Genomic DNA, 16,029 nt, shown 5'->3' on the forward strand with positions numbered 1-16,029 from the left:
GAAGTAGTGTCCTTACGTCTTGAAAAACAGCCGTTTTATATTTGTTATTGTTTTTTCATGTAGTAGAAATTATATCGATCTTTTGAAAACGTAATACATGATGTAAACAAAATTCTAACCTAATAAATGTCAAAAAGAAATAAAAGATCATCTAAAAAAAAATCTATCTATCCATCTATTCTTGTATTTTCTACTTATTGCTCTTACCTTATCTTTTATTTATGTTAAGGGCGAAACCAAGCATCTCGATTAACCCTTGTTAGTTGTAGCAATGTTTGATAATGTGTTCTGTTCCCTTTTAATAAAGGAATATTTAAACAATGCAATAATTAAGGGTTTAAACCTATAAAGAACAGGGCAATAAAAGGTAAAGGATATTGCAAGACCTGTTGTTAGGTCTTTATCAGTTATGTCATGCTCTGCTCGGCTCATTTTACAAACAAATGCATGATTAAATTACAACAAATTGCAGTAATTCAGTAATTGCCAGCTCTCCATTTTTTTATTTTAACCCCTTTGTAGTTTTTTTTTGTTGTTGCATTTTTTCCTAATAAGTATGTGCCTTTTCACCCCATCTGGAGCTGAAGTACATGCTCTATAAACCATCTTCAAACTGTGCAATAAACCCTGTACAGTTTGATGCCGGTTGGATAGCTTGAGGACAAATCTCCCTGCTGTTGATGTTTAATGCTCTGCAAGTACCCCAAACATGTATGCAAATAATAAATGTACAGATTCACAATTTGATTTTGATATTCAAACATTTATTGTCCCCTGATCAATACATATAAATACAGAATCTATAATAAAGGTAAAATTTGGCCCAAAAAGCAAGACAAGCCTCCAAAAATGACTATTAAACCCTCTCACAGCTGAGAAGCTTCTGGCAACACTTCTGTTTACAGCTTTTACCTGAAATGTGTATTTACCTCTCAGACACATCTGCCATAAAATATCTTTGTTCAAACCTGTGCAGGTGGAGTGTTTATTTATCAAAAAGACACGTCTGTCTCATAAATATCTGATTGAGGTGAGAGTAAAATTAGTTACAGCGTCTTAAAGCTGTAAAGCTTAAGCTCTGAACGTGTGAGCTTCTGACTCCTCAATGTGTTTATTCCTCCTGTGAAATGTGTCAAACCGCTGACATGAAGTGTTCGATATACTGTGGTTGTAGAAATACACCAGCTCTTTAAAAAGGCACTGTTCCATTAAGGAGTGTAAAACATGCTAAACACAAAACCATGATCACTGCTTGTACATGTTAATTTCACAAACAGATTCAGCCTTTTGTGTTTTATATGCACCTTTAAATACTCATCAACATGGGTGTTACATGATGGTTGTAGCATGCTGTGTTTAACGTCTTTACATAGAAGATATAGAGGACTAATTTACCTATTTAGCAGAGAGTGAAGATGTTACAAAATCCTCTGGACAGAAAACTTTTCTATCTCCTGTTCTGACTTATTTAAGGCCTTCTGTATCATGTCAAGTCCTAATAAATGGAAGATAAGTCTGATATCTTCTGCTGTCAAACATCCCATAAAAAGACCAAAACCAACACTGACTGAACTAACAAGCTTGATTGATCCTCTTCCTCTGTGTGATAGAGCTCGATTGTTGTTTTAAAAATAAAAAACGCATCAATGAGTCGACCTTTTGCACTGGGTGTCAGGTTACTTCATTACTCTGAACACACACTGTAGTGTATTTTGATTGCACACCATCCTGCTGCAGCAAATACTCACCAGAGTGCCAAATATAGATTAATCCGCCACTGAAAATAGTCCTCAATGAATGGATTAATTCCCCTTGTGTTTTTTGTTCAAACCACGGACAAGCTGGTCAGCATGTTGCTGCGTGAACTTAACCAAACGTCTACAGCAGGGGTGGCCAACCCTGCTCCTGGAGAGCTACCTTCCTGCATGTTTTAGGTTTCTCCATACTCTAACACACCTGATTTGAATGATCTGCTCGTTATCAACCAACTGAAGCTTCTCAGGGGATTGATAATGAGCAATACTTTTGGCCACGGCTGTAGGTGGGTCACTTCGTCCACCACCTCCTTCATGCTTGGACGCTTGTTTTATTGATAAGATTTTGTCCCAGGTTCCCAAAAGCGTTCCAGCATTATGGAATCAAAAGGTGTAAGCTTCACACACACACACGCACACACACACACACACACACACACACACACACACACACACACAGCAATATTCCGCCCTGCCGGCTCCGCCATTTACACAGATGCCGTTTCGCCTCTCTTACTACCTCCGATGCCGGCTCAGAGGCGGAACGACTTCGCCTCAGCATTCAGCCTCCGTGCATTTCACATAAAAGACGAAACGTAACAGAGGCGTAATAATCCTGCCTTGAACTGGCAGTGTAATGTAATGTGTCGGCCCTGTGATTGACTGGTGACCTGTCCAGGTAACCTCGCCTTACCCTGAAAAGGATAATCGATATAGATAATGGATGTATGGTCTATCACCGAGCATGATAGGAAATAAAGGCTACTACTCCTTTATGTTCTTTTGTCAACTCTCACCGGCTAACAGGGTGCTGATTTTGGTCTTTTGAGCTGTGTTGACATGAATACACCAGCCTAATCCTTGGACTCCTGATACCTTAGATATCATGATTTGGCCTACTTTACCATAGTTATATAATAATAAACTGATCATATCGTAACACACCTTCAAAGCAGCGCTACAGGAAACATCTGAAATGATTGGGAGTGATTCTTCGTGTGTCTCTTGGCTTGACAAAGTGAGATACCTCATGTATGATAGATTGTGTGATAGTTAAGATCAGCAGCATTTGACGATTAACAGTACAATCACGTTGTATTTGTAAGTGCACATCTGTTCATTTTGGTATTTAGGATTATGTGTATAACTTCGGTTAAACAGAGCAAATGATTCACAGTGTTTGTTTGGACTGTTTATGGCGCGCCAGATGGTGGCGGCTCATCACGCCGGCTCACTTCAGACCAGGTCAGGTGAAGCGTCCTTCAGCCGCAGAAAAGCAAACATCTGGCACGCTAAGCAAGCTGGCACAAACATTAGGAAAAATCTGCAGGACTGTTTGACCCCGGAGTGTGATGTGTGTGTTTTAAATCACCCGCAGTGTGAGCAGGTTCAGAGGCTGGTGATATAATCCGCCCCGTTAGCAGAGGCTTTGTCTTTGTCTCCCTCTGTTGGCACGCTGCGGTACTGACAGCTCGGAGAGACGTCTACGCTCGCAGATCTCGCTGGATCGGGCAGCACCGGTGGTTGACCCTGCTTTGACAACTTCCTGTCCCTTTTATCCAGCCAGCAAAACGACACCATGAGGAACACGGCGGAGGAGGCAACGACGGCACTGCAGGCGAAGAAGACCTGGAAGAACTGACCCGTTCTGTCGATCAGGACTCCTGGAGAAACAAGAGGAATCATCGATGAAGATAAAGACAGCATGTTGAGTTTAATTTGCCTTTGCGTTTGTAGTATTATGGACTGGGTCTGTTTGGCGACTTTAGTGGAAAAAAACCCAAGCAGCGCCCACTTAGTGACGCGTTTTCCATCAGCCAGCAGTGGTTGGTCTGCCAGAGAACAACAAAGAAAAGATGGATGACTACAGATACAATTTCAACAAGAAGTGAAAATCCACAGAAAAAGAAACAAACTCGACGCTCAGATGAAGCAAACAGTCTGAAAAGGAAAGCGACCGTCAGCCAGGAAAATCAAGAGTTACAACCGGAGCCGACCGTGGACGTCGCACATGCAGCACTGTCTGGATATCTGGGAAGTGTGCTCCTGCAGTTACCTTTTATCGCCACAGGTGCCGTCAAAGAGACCAAACTGAGATCTTCGAGATTCGAGATCGTATTATTGTGTTTTTTGGGGGATAAAATTATTCAATGGCGGGGGCAAGCCCGTTTAAAACTTTAAAACAATCTGTGAAAGTTTGAACCGTCAATGTTTAAATAGTATACTTACTTATGACATTTCAATAATGGAAATGAAAAGGTTAGATCGTCTTGGATGCAACCAATGGTGGAGCTCACAAGTACTTAAAGGGGTCAGAAGCCAAAAAACTGGGAATTACTGACCTAATGTTCTGCAGGTTAGCTGAATATGCAAATATGTAAACACACAAAGGTAACAGCTCATTCAATCAATATATTTTTACACTATAATTAACACCAAATAATAATGTTTTGTTGCAGGAAGCTTTCTAGGAAATTAAAAGGTAGAACTAGAACTGTAAAATAAATAAACAACTATTAAATTAATCTGTTTCTCAAAGTTTCTCAAATGTTGTTTCTTTTTCTCCTCCCTTAAAAAGATTCAGATCTTTGGGATGTGGACAAAAGAAAACATCCATGCAAGATCTTCTTGGGCTTATGAAACACTGAGCAACATATTTTACTTTAATGTCCTGACATTAATTATTCATCAGTGACAATAACCGTTAAAGCCCTTTAAATAAAACAGTTCCCTGTAAGTATAAGCAGATCAATTGCTTCAGTTGTATTCGACCACACGGAGGAGCAAACCCCGTCAGAGTCCCTGCTCGTGCAAAAGGGTTCTGTGGTGACATCACTCGGCCTCGTTACAGGAGCACTCACGTAAACAGGAGAAGCATACCTGAAACCTGAGACTGAGGGCCTCTGCCCTTTACACTCTCTGCTGAACACCGCTCATTCAGAGCGAAGCTCAGACTTACAGAGGAGAGAGAACCTGCACTCAAACACTGTACTGAGGTACAATGTGCTGAGAAAAGTCTGAAAAATGAACGATTCAACCGCAACTTGAATTAGCTGAAAAATATTTTGTCAAAAAGCGAAATTATGGCTGTTTTTCTGAGCTCGTTTAGAGCCGACGTTTAAGAGATATGATGCTCACAGCGACACAACAAACAGACGTACAACCTTAAACCTCCGCAGCAGTAAACACACATTAAAGCAGCAATGCATCATTTTGGGATCTGAATACGTCCTCCAAGACTTGTTGTTGTTTTTGCACTCTGTGTTGCAGCGGGCGTTTATTTCCAGCTACAGCCTCGAGCAGGAGGGGACGAACCATCTATTCCTGCACTTCTGTCATTCACACAGTGAAGCAAACACACATGCAGGGCACGGTCCTTTAACTGCACACAGGCTTCTCGTTTGTTTCCCTGTTTGGCTCTATATCTGTCCTTTGACATTTCTGATCAGACAAGCTGCAACAAGAAACTGGACTGAGGTTCAAGCTCATAACGGTCCCATGTAAAACTGTTTCATCTTTAATGTGCTTGAATCCTGTAAAAAGAAGCTTGCACAAATTCAGTCTACATTTTTTGATACTAATGAGACGTGTCCCACGTTCCCACCTATAGCCCTTTTCCACCGAGGCAGCTCTGGGGCCGGTTCGGGTGTTTCGACTGAGTAAGAACCGTCTCTGTGCCAGGAACACAGGATCTAGAGCGGCACCAACTCTTTGTGGTCTAGAACCACGAACCGCTTACGTCAGGGGCGAGGGGCAGGGTTGCCTTGACCAAAGAGACCAAACGAGAGTGTCCGTCTACATTACCTGCCAGTGGAGGCCCGATAAGCAGCGTGATGCTCTCCATGATGGCGAGCAGGCCCAGCGCTGAGGGGAAGCGACTCATCTCCACGATATCCATGAGCACGGTGAACATGAGGGAGCCCACCACGCTCATGGACAGCCCGTAGATCACCACGTACGCCAGGAGGACCGTAAAGCCAGGTCCGATGCAGCAGATACTGTTACTGAGCCCGTTCACCAGCAGAGCCGCGGCGAACATGTAAATGTGTCGCCCTTTGAACCACGGCATGCTGAAGATGATGCCGAAGGGCGGCCGCACCACGATGTTGACGATGCCCAGGATGGAGAGCAGCATTGCGGCGCGGCCCTGCTCCATGTGGTTGGCTGTGGCGTAGGGGACCAGATACACCAACGGCACCACGAACCCCAGCATCATCCAGGTGATGCCGATGACAAACGCACAGTAACGAGAGTTGTTGCAGAACTGATCAAAAGCCATGTGTTTGCTGAGAGAAGCCACCACGTAGCTCCATATCGTCCTCACCCACCCTGTTTCCGTCCTCACAGGTTCCTCTACTGCCGGAGGGGATCCGTGGTTCATCAGAGGCTGGCCCCGACGCCTGGGGGGCTGCAGGGGCCTCATCACTGCTCCGCACACGCAGCAGTTCAGCAACACGGCCCCCAAAACCAGGAAACTCCCCCTCCAGCCCAGCTCGGTGTGGAGGTAGTTACCCAGGAAAGGCAGCGTGCACAGGCCCAGCGCGGTTCCCGTGGACGACATGGCGTTAGCAAACGCACGGCGACGCACAAAGTAGTGCCCGAGGATCGTCACGGCGGGCTGGAAGCTGAAGCAGAAACCAAGACCTGTAACAGAGAAGGAAGATACTCAGAGTGGGACATCGACAACGTTTTGGAATTGCTCCTGTAAATCGCTCCAGCTGGCCGTCAGAAAACAGGCTGTAATGGCTGCAACATAATCTTTCAGGGTAAATCGTCCCCGGGGTACGTACAGTTTGTCCACTAAGAGGCTCAGGGTGATATTCTGAGTGTTTTACAACATTACAGAAAGGATCCCGACAGAGACCTTGTCTTGTTAAGGTAAGACTCTTTTAACCAGAAACAAGCTGTCACAGCTCGCTGTTCAAAGCCATTCAGTCAAACATCACAGACGATGTGAAATGCTGGCCGACAGCTGCCTCAACTGGTTTGTTTCAGTGTGTGACTTTGCTGTTTTAAATGGTTAGTTTAGATCCAACACAATATCCTTATCCATCCATCCATTATCTGTACAGATTATCCTGTTCAGGGTCGCAGGGGGCTGGAGCCTATCTAGCACTCATTGGGCGAGAGGCAGGGTCATACCTGGACTGATCACCTGTCAATCACAGAGACAGACGACCTGTCACGCTCACACCTACGGGCAATTTAGAGTCACCAATGAAGCTAACGAGCATGTCTTTGGACTGTGGGAGGAAGCCGGAGTACCCAGAGGGAACCCACGCATGCACGGGGAGAACATGCTGACTCCACACAGAAAGGCCCACTATGTCTGAACCGGGATTCAAACCAGGAACGTTCTAGCTGTGAGGCAACAGCACTGACCACTGCACCACCGTGCAGCCCCAGTATCTTTATAATACATAATAAAACAGACAAATTAACCTGCGGAGGCGATGGTAACAGAAAAGCAACTCCAATGTCCTGCCAGGTAAATTTACTGTTTTTATCAGTGGAGTCTGTCGAGCTGGGAGGCCGTTTCTGGTCCCATAAAAAGCATCTTAACTTTTCACAAAAAGGTCGATCTCTGTCGGGATCCTTTCTGTAATTTTGTCGGACGCTTAAGTTGATAATCTGAGCCTGTCAGTGGAATAAAAAAAGCACTTTTTTGGACGTACTTTGATCGGGCAAGATTTCCCTGAAAGATTATGTTGCTGTGGGATTAAACAATCTACAATCTTTTTCTACTTAGTAATTTAGACCACACAGTACGTAAAAATACTGGAATTCCCCTTTAAGTTCTTTGTTTTCTGGGTGTTATTTTTATCATACTTCTACTGACAGAAAAATAATAAATGCAGAAAACTGGAAGAAAACTAAGAACCACCAACTCTAACATACTTAAAACGTCTTTTTACACGTGTTAGAAACTTAAGCTTCCACCTGGACTCCTCATCCTTCATCAGTTAGTCTCCACCTGCTTCATGCCGTGCAGGTAGCGTGCTGATGTGCGTAACCACGGTCACCAAGTTACAGCTCGGACAATAAATCAGTTGGATGTTTGCTGACCTGTAATAACCCCGGCTGTGACGTAGAGCTGGCTGATGGACTGTGTAAACGAACTGGCAGCCATTCCCAGCCCGCTCAGGACTCCGCCCAGCATGACGGTCGCCCGGCATCCCAACCTCTCCACCAACACGCTGCAAAAGGGACCTGTGGACCAAATGTAATGCTCTTAGTTTAATGCATACCGGAGCAGAAGCAGCCTGCGGTTTATACAGCCGCTCGTTTTTCTTAATCCCGCAGCAGTTTTTCACATAACTTGTGTTAAGCTGTAATCTGTGCCGGCTGAATGGAAGCACTCAAAGCAGGACATATTTGCTCTCCCACTTAGTGTTAATCTGCTGTACAACAAAGGTGTCGCTCTTTGCTGACCCATATCAGAGATTTCTTTGCATGACTTTGTGCGTCAGGTGCTAAACAAATCTTCTCCCACGTCATTTTGCTTTTATTGTTGCTCATAAATTCTCTTTACCTTCAGATGAAGTTTCACATTGTGTATCTGAAGCCTGGGGACTAAATGCAGAGGGCTATGTTGGTTAAAGGTCACCGACAGGGCTGGTGAGTCCAACACATGCCTTTGTTGGTAGGCAACTGGGCTGCAGGGTGCTGATGGGGATAAAACTCTCACACGGGCTCAGACCTAACTGTGTGAGAAGCCTCGTTTTCAATGCATGTTATTCTTCTCCTCGCCTTAAAGCCTGCAGAACATTTTCTTCACACTGTCTGTGTAAATTTGTTCTACATAATGTCTGTATTTTACTTTAAGATTAAAAGCTGCTCAATCGAATCTTCAACCCACAAAATTCACACCGAGATTTGCGTCCTACATCCCTCCCCTCTGGACATTTCTCTCAAACCTGCGTGCAGCCTAATGAAGGTAAAACCTTGATTCTTGTCACATTTCTGTCAGCTCAGGAGCTTTTTAAGATCAAAGCATTCCTGCCCTCAATATCCATGAGAACCAGCCCGTTGTACCTCTCCCTGCTGTTGGAAAACGGCGCTCTGCATGCTTCTACTCCGTCCAGAACGCAGCAGATTAAAGGATGAGTCTGCTGTTAGTCGACATTTCTTTTACTGTCTACAGAACTGATGATGGGTCGCTGAGGGTTTTTAATTCTTAAAAGCAGCTCACAAATAAATATAAATATTCAGCAATAAAAAAAGAGGCTGGTTGTTGCACAAAGAGGAGGCCTGGTTGTGGATTCAGAGGTTTAAATCTGTTCACATGCTAATGCTAATAATATAAACTGTTCTCTGCCACACGCAAGCCAGAAAACTACACGAGACGAAAATAAAAAGTCCTAGAAGAGATTGTTTTTAGGAGGGGAGCGAGGTAGGTAGGTGTTCTGGTTTAAACGCAGCTTTCTATTGATTCAAAGAAAGGCTGCAGGAGGAGATTACTGAGCGTCGCACGCAGAAAAACATACTGCAATGTGTTCAAACAAAAAGGTATTTCTGTTATGATTTAAAACAAATTTCAAGGACATGAGGTCACTGGTTTTAGAGACTTGTATTACCATATTCAGGAGATGTTGCTGATAAGAGAGTGGGAGTGTAAAGTTTGCAGAAAGAGGAGGTGGAACTTTTTATACTTTAACTACAGTTTCAGAGGATTTTCCTCTTTAAATACTGACAATTTAAATGACTGTACTGTTTACATATCCTGTTTTATCTGTTAACATCTCAGTAACCCTGTGTGTAGTCCTTCTAAAAGGCTCCTGCAGCGAGGAAACAGAACCAGACCAACAACATTCCTTGTAGTTTCCCTTCTAGGGTTGTTAAATCCCGTCAGTCCGCTATATGTTTGACCAGTTTTTAGAGGGAATTAAACTCTTACAGGAAGTGAATCAAGTGTGCAAAATGCAGCAGACAGACAGAAACATCAAGGTAGTGACGTTCTGGCAACTTGATCCTCCATATTGACACTGTGCACCCCACACGTAGTCGACACTACTTCCCTGTTTCATGCACATTACATAACATGTCACTGAGGAAGGAAGGTGACATACTGACTGCACAGATAGCCCCTCTGTTCACCACAATGAGGTCTTGTTTCCTGACAAAGCTCCACGGGAGGCTGAAGTTTTTCTTCCTTGCGATTAACAGACTATAATATTTATGAGCATCACATGCAAAGGAAAACAACATGTTTAAAGCAGCTATCCGCAAGATTTTTGATGCAGTTTATAGTCAGCAATGTTTAAATTTCTTCAACTTAAGTGGTAAATGAAGTTAAAAACTCCTCATCATATGGCTGCTAATATTTGAGATGTTTGTAATATTTGTTTGGACCGTCCACATGTCCAAAGATCCCAAAATTCTGGGTGTTTGTTAGTGATGTTTAAAACCGAAGCCCCTTTAAATGTAAAACTTTTTCTGAGAGCTGCTTCTCTACAGCTGCGTCTTAATTCAGGGGCTGCATCCTTCGAAGGACGCGGTCTACCGAGGACGCGTCATTCGTAGTCTGTGTAGACACTAAAACAGAACTGAAATGAGACGACCTGGTCTTCTGAGGATTTCCTGACGCCTAGCAACAGGTGGCTAGCTGCTGACTAGCTTTCATAACTAACGTCCTGTAGCTTAACCTATTGTAACGCTGGGTATAAGTTACTGTTTATGTTGCCGTTGTTTTGCAGTCGTTTATTGAGGGAGGTGTCCACCGTAGTGGGCAATTGGCTGAGAAGTAGTTCTGGGGGAGGGAAGGGGGAGTTATTGTGATAAAGCTACTTTTAAGCGGGCGTTTGGCATTCTGGAAAGAATAAGACGCATGTTGAGCGAGTGAGAGCTAAGCGAGAAAAGCAGTAAGCCAGTTAGCAGTTTGTTGTTTTGCTGGGGACGTCCGAACCTCGGGTGAGCTGATTCTGCGACAAGGAAATACATCTGGGCTCTGCTGAGCTAGCAACGCACATCGCCTCTTCCTCGATCTTCCTCTATCTGTCTAGCTACTCCACAACGTTACACTATTATTTTAAAGATAATTTGTTTCAAGGCCCTTTTTGATATTTTTAACATTTGTTTCGTGAGCTATTCGACTGAGTTGAAACCAAAATCTTTTACATTGAAAGTTTATTCCTCGGCCGTTTAAGAGTCATCTTGTTTGAAGTGGCGCGCAATGAATCTTGGGATACGTTGGGCCACGAAGGATGCATCGGCTGCATCCTTCGTGGCCCAACGTATCCCAAGATTCATTATTCCTCGGCCGTTTAAGAGTCAGCCATTTTGTTTGAAGTGGCGCGCAATGAATCTCGAATCCTTCACGGCCCGGGAAAAGGAGGACGCATTTGTCGGCTGCATCTGAGGGAGCCTTCGAAATGGGACGCAGCTTATGTTGTGAAAGACTGGACGCTCCATCATTGAGACTATGGAAAAGGATGTTTCTAAGAGAAAGCAGAAAGACTTTGTTCAGCTCTGGGAAGTGAAGTCTCTCTGTGTTGTGGGTAATAAGGGGGTAACAGTTTCTCATGGATTAGTGTTCTTTTAATCAACACATAGACAGCATGACAGTTTAAAACTCTCTCTCAGGTTTCACATTTTCCCTGAACAACAGCAGCAGGGAGTCCTTAAATTACCCCGAGGCCGGGCGGCATTAAAGGGCAACTGAAATATAAGAGCTCTACTAATATTTATAGTATTTTAAGTGATAATTAAATAAAAACAAGAAGAGAAGTAATGATACAAAAATTAAAAATAACTAACAGAGAAAAAACTGAATGGAGTTTGGTCTGCTGACTTTACCTCCTGCATGCAGCACTGACGTCATGATGGAGGGCACCCAGGAGGTTTCACTGTTGGAGGCGTGGAACTCGTTCTGCAGGTCAGTGTAAAAGATCCCCACACAGGAGGGGAACGCCAGGGTCAACGCCAGGACCAAGATGGTGGCAACCAGCACCACCCACCCCCATCCTCCGTCTGGAGCTGTGACCATCCCCGGAGCCGTGACAGCCACGGAGCCTCTGCGTTCACCCCCGCGCCCCGCCTCCTCAGACTCACAGTCGATGGCATCCTGAACTTTCTCGTGCTCCATCCCGTTGGCCTGCTCCAGGACCCCGGAGGGCTCCGGGTGGAGGCAGCGATCACTCGTCCCCCTGATTCCATTTCTGTGAGTCATTTTCTGCTGCACAGTTCAGGCAAGGCTCCTGAGTTAGCTCTGCAGGTTGTGTACTTTGTCCTGCCGTCCATGTCACTGTGACTGCTGCGACCTGAGAGGACAGTGAATAAAACATCAGGTTCTGTGGTTGAGTGTTTTTTATGCATTAAAATCCACCACTCAACCACTTTGGTCCAGACTTCAACATCTGAACAACTTTAGGATTATCTTGATATTTTGCACACATTTTCACACTCTGCAGAAGACGAATGTTGAGGACTTTAATGATCCCAAGATGTTTCCTTCACCTCCACCTTGACATTTATGATTTTGAGTGAAATGTGTCATGAACTTTTTCATGCATGCCCTGAAAATTGGTACGAAACATCATTGTCTCCTCAGGATGAATTGTAATAACTTCGGTGCTCCTCTGACTTTTCCTCGAGCCCGATAACCAGGTCAATCCAATGCTTATTTGTTATTCCACCCAGCTTCAACAGGACTTTGTGTTTAGTGCTAATTAGCAAACGTTAGCATTCTCTCAAGCTGAATTTAGGAGGTGAGCATGGTAAACACTGTGCCTGGAAACATCAGCATGTAAACATTGTCATTGCTAGCATGCTAGCTTACAGACATTGGCACTATTAGGCTTCACAGTAAGGCTGCAAAAATCCCAACATGGCAAAGTGCTATATCCATATATAGTCCAGAAAGCTGCAAGCTTTGTTGATAAAACTGAAACTTATGACAAAACATCTTTATAATGAAGGACTGTCGTGCTGCAGAGACGCACTGAGGAACAAATCTTCTCCAGATGTAAGAAAACATTATTTTTATAGCTTTGTCAATGAAAATAAAAGCTGTAATCATCTCAACTTTTTGTTAATCACATTGAACTCGTAACATCTGTTAACATAATCACAATATATTTTGCAGTATTGTGCAGCCCTAACCACTAGCATGGCTTTTAACTCTTACATACATTAGTCATTTGATTATTCTGATCTATTTTGTTGCCAGATTTATATAAGTAATGTTTCTTAAGTTGCTAAATTCACTATATTTCCTTGTTATTAACTGCTTCTTCGAGGTAGATTTGTAAACAAAAACAGTAACGTTGTGATCTGTCAAACCAAAACTATGAAGTGAAAGAAGCTAAAACAATAATTGGAGTTCAGAGGAACTAAAGATCATCTCTATGACTAACATCTTTCAAATGAGAAATAGATATTTAAAAAAACTGCTTTATAAAAGAGTCTCACAGGCTTGGAGCCTGAACACTGAGAGAGTGGCCTTCAGCGTGTCTCCAACTCGACCCTGAGAAAGTTAGCAGCTGGTCAGCAAAACCAACCTACCAACAGGAGTGTAAGGAAAAGGTAATCAAAAGTAAATAAGACAATTAAATCCTGCTTTTAGTTTAATAATTCAAACAAAATGCACGCTTAAAGAAAAGACCTAAACTTGGCTCTGCTCCTGAGTCAAGAAGCACCATAAGATCTCCTGTTGCCTGTGCAGAATGAAAACCCACTGCTTCAGGGCTAAAGACGGTCCCTTTAGCTTAATCAGTATTTAAAATCAGAGACTGACGTCTGGGACTTTAAGTCTGCTGGTCAGTGAGTGAGTAAGTAGAGGAGAGGGTTTACAGACAAATACTGTAAGCCTGTGTGCATGGAAAGGCAAGCATGAGACCAACATGCACTTGTGAAATCCATGAATAAAAGGCCTCTGTGCAAAAACGTCCAATGGGATTCTGCCCCCAGAGACTCTGCATAATATTTCCAGATGTAGCAACGGCTGAGGAGAGAAACATTTTCTGAGATTAGGCTCCAGAGAGAGAGAAATACAAAGAGCTGAACTCGGGATGCAAAGCGCCAAAAACACATGCAAATGCTTGAACACTAAACACAACATGCACAGGATGACATAGACAGCCTCTGTACTCATGAAAAACTGTACCTTTATGACTATTGAATTTATTCTAAGTTCATGATTTGTCAGTTTAATCCGTTAAAAAACTGAGTGCACAAATAACAAATTGCCACTTTAGGGGGGTTATGAACTACTCCTTCCTGGAGTCTCAGCTGGTCGCCAGGGAACCTAAAACGACGCCATAAAACAGTTTATTGTATTAAAAAACAAATACACACTGTGCTTGTTAGTTAGCTTTAGAAGTGCTTCTAGAAGGAACCTTTGGTCAAAGCCTAGGCTAGCTGTTTCCACCTGTTTTCAGTCTTTGTGCTAAGCTAGGCTAATAACCTCCTGGCTATAGCTTCATATTTACCATTCAGACATGAAAGTGGCAAAAAATTACATATGCATATTTCCCAAACTGTTTCAGCTCCTTTAAGAGGTTTAAAGTCTTCTTTTGGCACCAGACAGATAATTAATTCACCTTTAACAGGTCTTTAAAGCTCCTGTGAGGAACTTTCCGTTTGTGTTGATTTTAGCGCCCCCTGTGGACAAAGCCGTACCTCTTATCTCTGTGCTGATTTTGTCCTGTACATGCTTAAGTTTTTAACAACAAATCTCATCCTGCTATTTTTAACAGTCATATGCATCTTTTACTTTAAATGTTTGCCCTGTAAAATGTAAACAAAGGCAGCGTGCAGTAAATCGTTTCGTCTGACACCTACCCCCCGCCAGAGGTTTCAGGCATTAAAAATAAGATATAGAAATAATCAATCTTCTTCCTGATGGTCTGGTTTGCGTTTGTAGCTCATATAGAGTAACCAGAAAGAATATCAGTCTGTTTCATAACCAGCAAAAAACTCACTCACAGGAGCTTTAAGGTCTCTGGAAATACTTTTAAAACATTGTTAAGTGTTGGTGAACCACTTCTAGACCAGGTGCTCAAGTAATTGCACCACACAAAGGCACAAAACCATGCAGGAACAAAAGCACACAAAAGAAACAGTGCTAGGCAGCCTGGTGTCCTATTCCTGCCACTATTCTCGGTGTGTGACGGATCAGTGAGAGGGGGAAAGGCCTCTCATATCTCCACAATCTGAGCCACCATGAAGCCATGACATCCTGTTTTTCTCTCTCACCTCCAGCACTCCCTCCTGCAGCAGCCATGTGTCTTTATGTACAAAATAAATCAATAAATGTTCCTTTAAAATGGTGAAAGAAAAGAGGGAGGGTGTTGGCAGTACACTCTGCATTTCTCCATTGATGAATAAAAGTGATGCTGAGCAGCAGCTGTGGGACAGCCCATGGAGGGATGAGAGTCATGTCAGGCTGACATGTACAGATAGGGGAATGTGTACACTGTCAGCACGCTATCTTAACTAGCTTGATAAAATTTAAATGTTTACTCTGTCCACATTTACAGCTTTTTTAACAGAAAGCCTTTTGCCAGATTCACCCACGTGGCAACTCGTATTTATTTCGGGTTGTTTACGATAAAAAGCCCCCAAAATACGTATTCTCACCCCAAGCACCATCAAAGCCTTCTTAGATCTAACTAGCTTTATTGGTGTAGCTTTAATGTGAAAAACAGCTTCCTAAAATGCTGAATAGTCATATTGTTTCCATTAATGATATGTTACCCTGAAACATAAACACAGGCTACTGGAAATCACTGGCTCTGCACTTTCGCAGCTAAGAGGAAGCGATTCAAGCAGAAATATCAAATCAATCTCTTTCGTGGATTATTTACTTATAAAAAATATAAAATCACCTCTCTTTAATGTTGGTTGTGGTCGTCCAGCCCCGTCAGCTCCACGCTGCACAGGCGCGGTCGCTCCCTTATGACAGCCGAGCAGCAGCAGCTGCAGTCCGGGGAGGTATGCTCTGCTGCTCGTCACGGAGCTCCGTCCGTCCGCCCGCGGGGGGAGGAGACTATGGCCGCCTGCGAGGGTCGGGATGCGGGACTGAGCAGGCCCCAGTCCAGCAGTCCTGCGGCACCACAAACAGGCGGCCGTGGAGGGCGTTGAAAGGCGCAGGACATGGATGATGAGCCGTAATGGGGGACACAATGTACTGACACTGTGGTACTGTGTGGGCCTGTATGAAAGGAGATGGGCAGACTAAGTCTGTAAATACCAAATACCAATACAACTGTGACGTATTTCAATTAACTGTTACTTTGTGCCACTACTTTAAATTTATCTGAGAGCTGTTACACAT

At 43.6% G+C, this 16,029-nt stretch overlaps 1 protein-coding gene across 1 annotated transcript; it reads right to left on the reverse strand.

Moving 5' to 3' along the window:
• Nucleotides 1-775: 775 nt before the first annotated feature.
• Nucleotides 776-15,654, reverse strand: slc16a5a (solute carrier family 16 member 5a). Its single transcript, XM_069664660.1, has 5 exons — nt 15,581-15,654; nt 11,550-12,013; nt 7,821-7,964; nt 5,559-6,398; nt 776-3,418 (listed from the first exon to the last, which is right to left on the reverse strand). Exons 2-5 carry the CDS (start codon nt 11,920-11,922, stop codon nt 3,144-3,146), a joined length of 1,632 nt encoding a protein of 543 aa, XP_069520761.1. The 5' UTR covers nt 11,923-12,013; nt 15,581-15,654; the 3' UTR covers nt 776-3,143.
• Between the last annotated feature and the right edge of the window lie 375 nt (nt 15,655-16,029).

Source organism: Semicossyphus pulcher, unplaced genomic scaffold (assembly GCF_022749685.1).
Source record: "Semicossyphus pulcher isolate SPU_LCO1_2020_fin unplaced genomic scaffold, fSemPul1.0.p SCAF_16, whole genome shotgun sequence".
In the NCBI taxonomy this organism is placed as follows: Eukaryota; Metazoa; Chordata; class Actinopteri; order Labriformes; family Labridae; genus Semicossyphus; species Semicossyphus pulcher.

Excerpts from the sequence above, each read along its gene's own strand:
- slc16a5a (XM_069664660.1), bottom strand. The coding sequence starts at position 11,922 with ATGACTCACAGAAATGGAATCAGGGGGACGAGTGATCGCTGCCTCCAC. Across the intron at positions 7,965-11,549 it reads GTCAGTGCTGCATGCAGGAG|GTCCCTTTTGCAGCGTGTTG; the intron begins GTAAAGTCAGCA and ends TTTGGTCCACAG. Across the intron at positions 6,399-7,820 it reads CACAGCCGGGGTTATTACAG|GTCTTGGTTTCTGCTTCAGC; the intron begins GTCAGCAAACAT and ends TCTCTGTTACAG.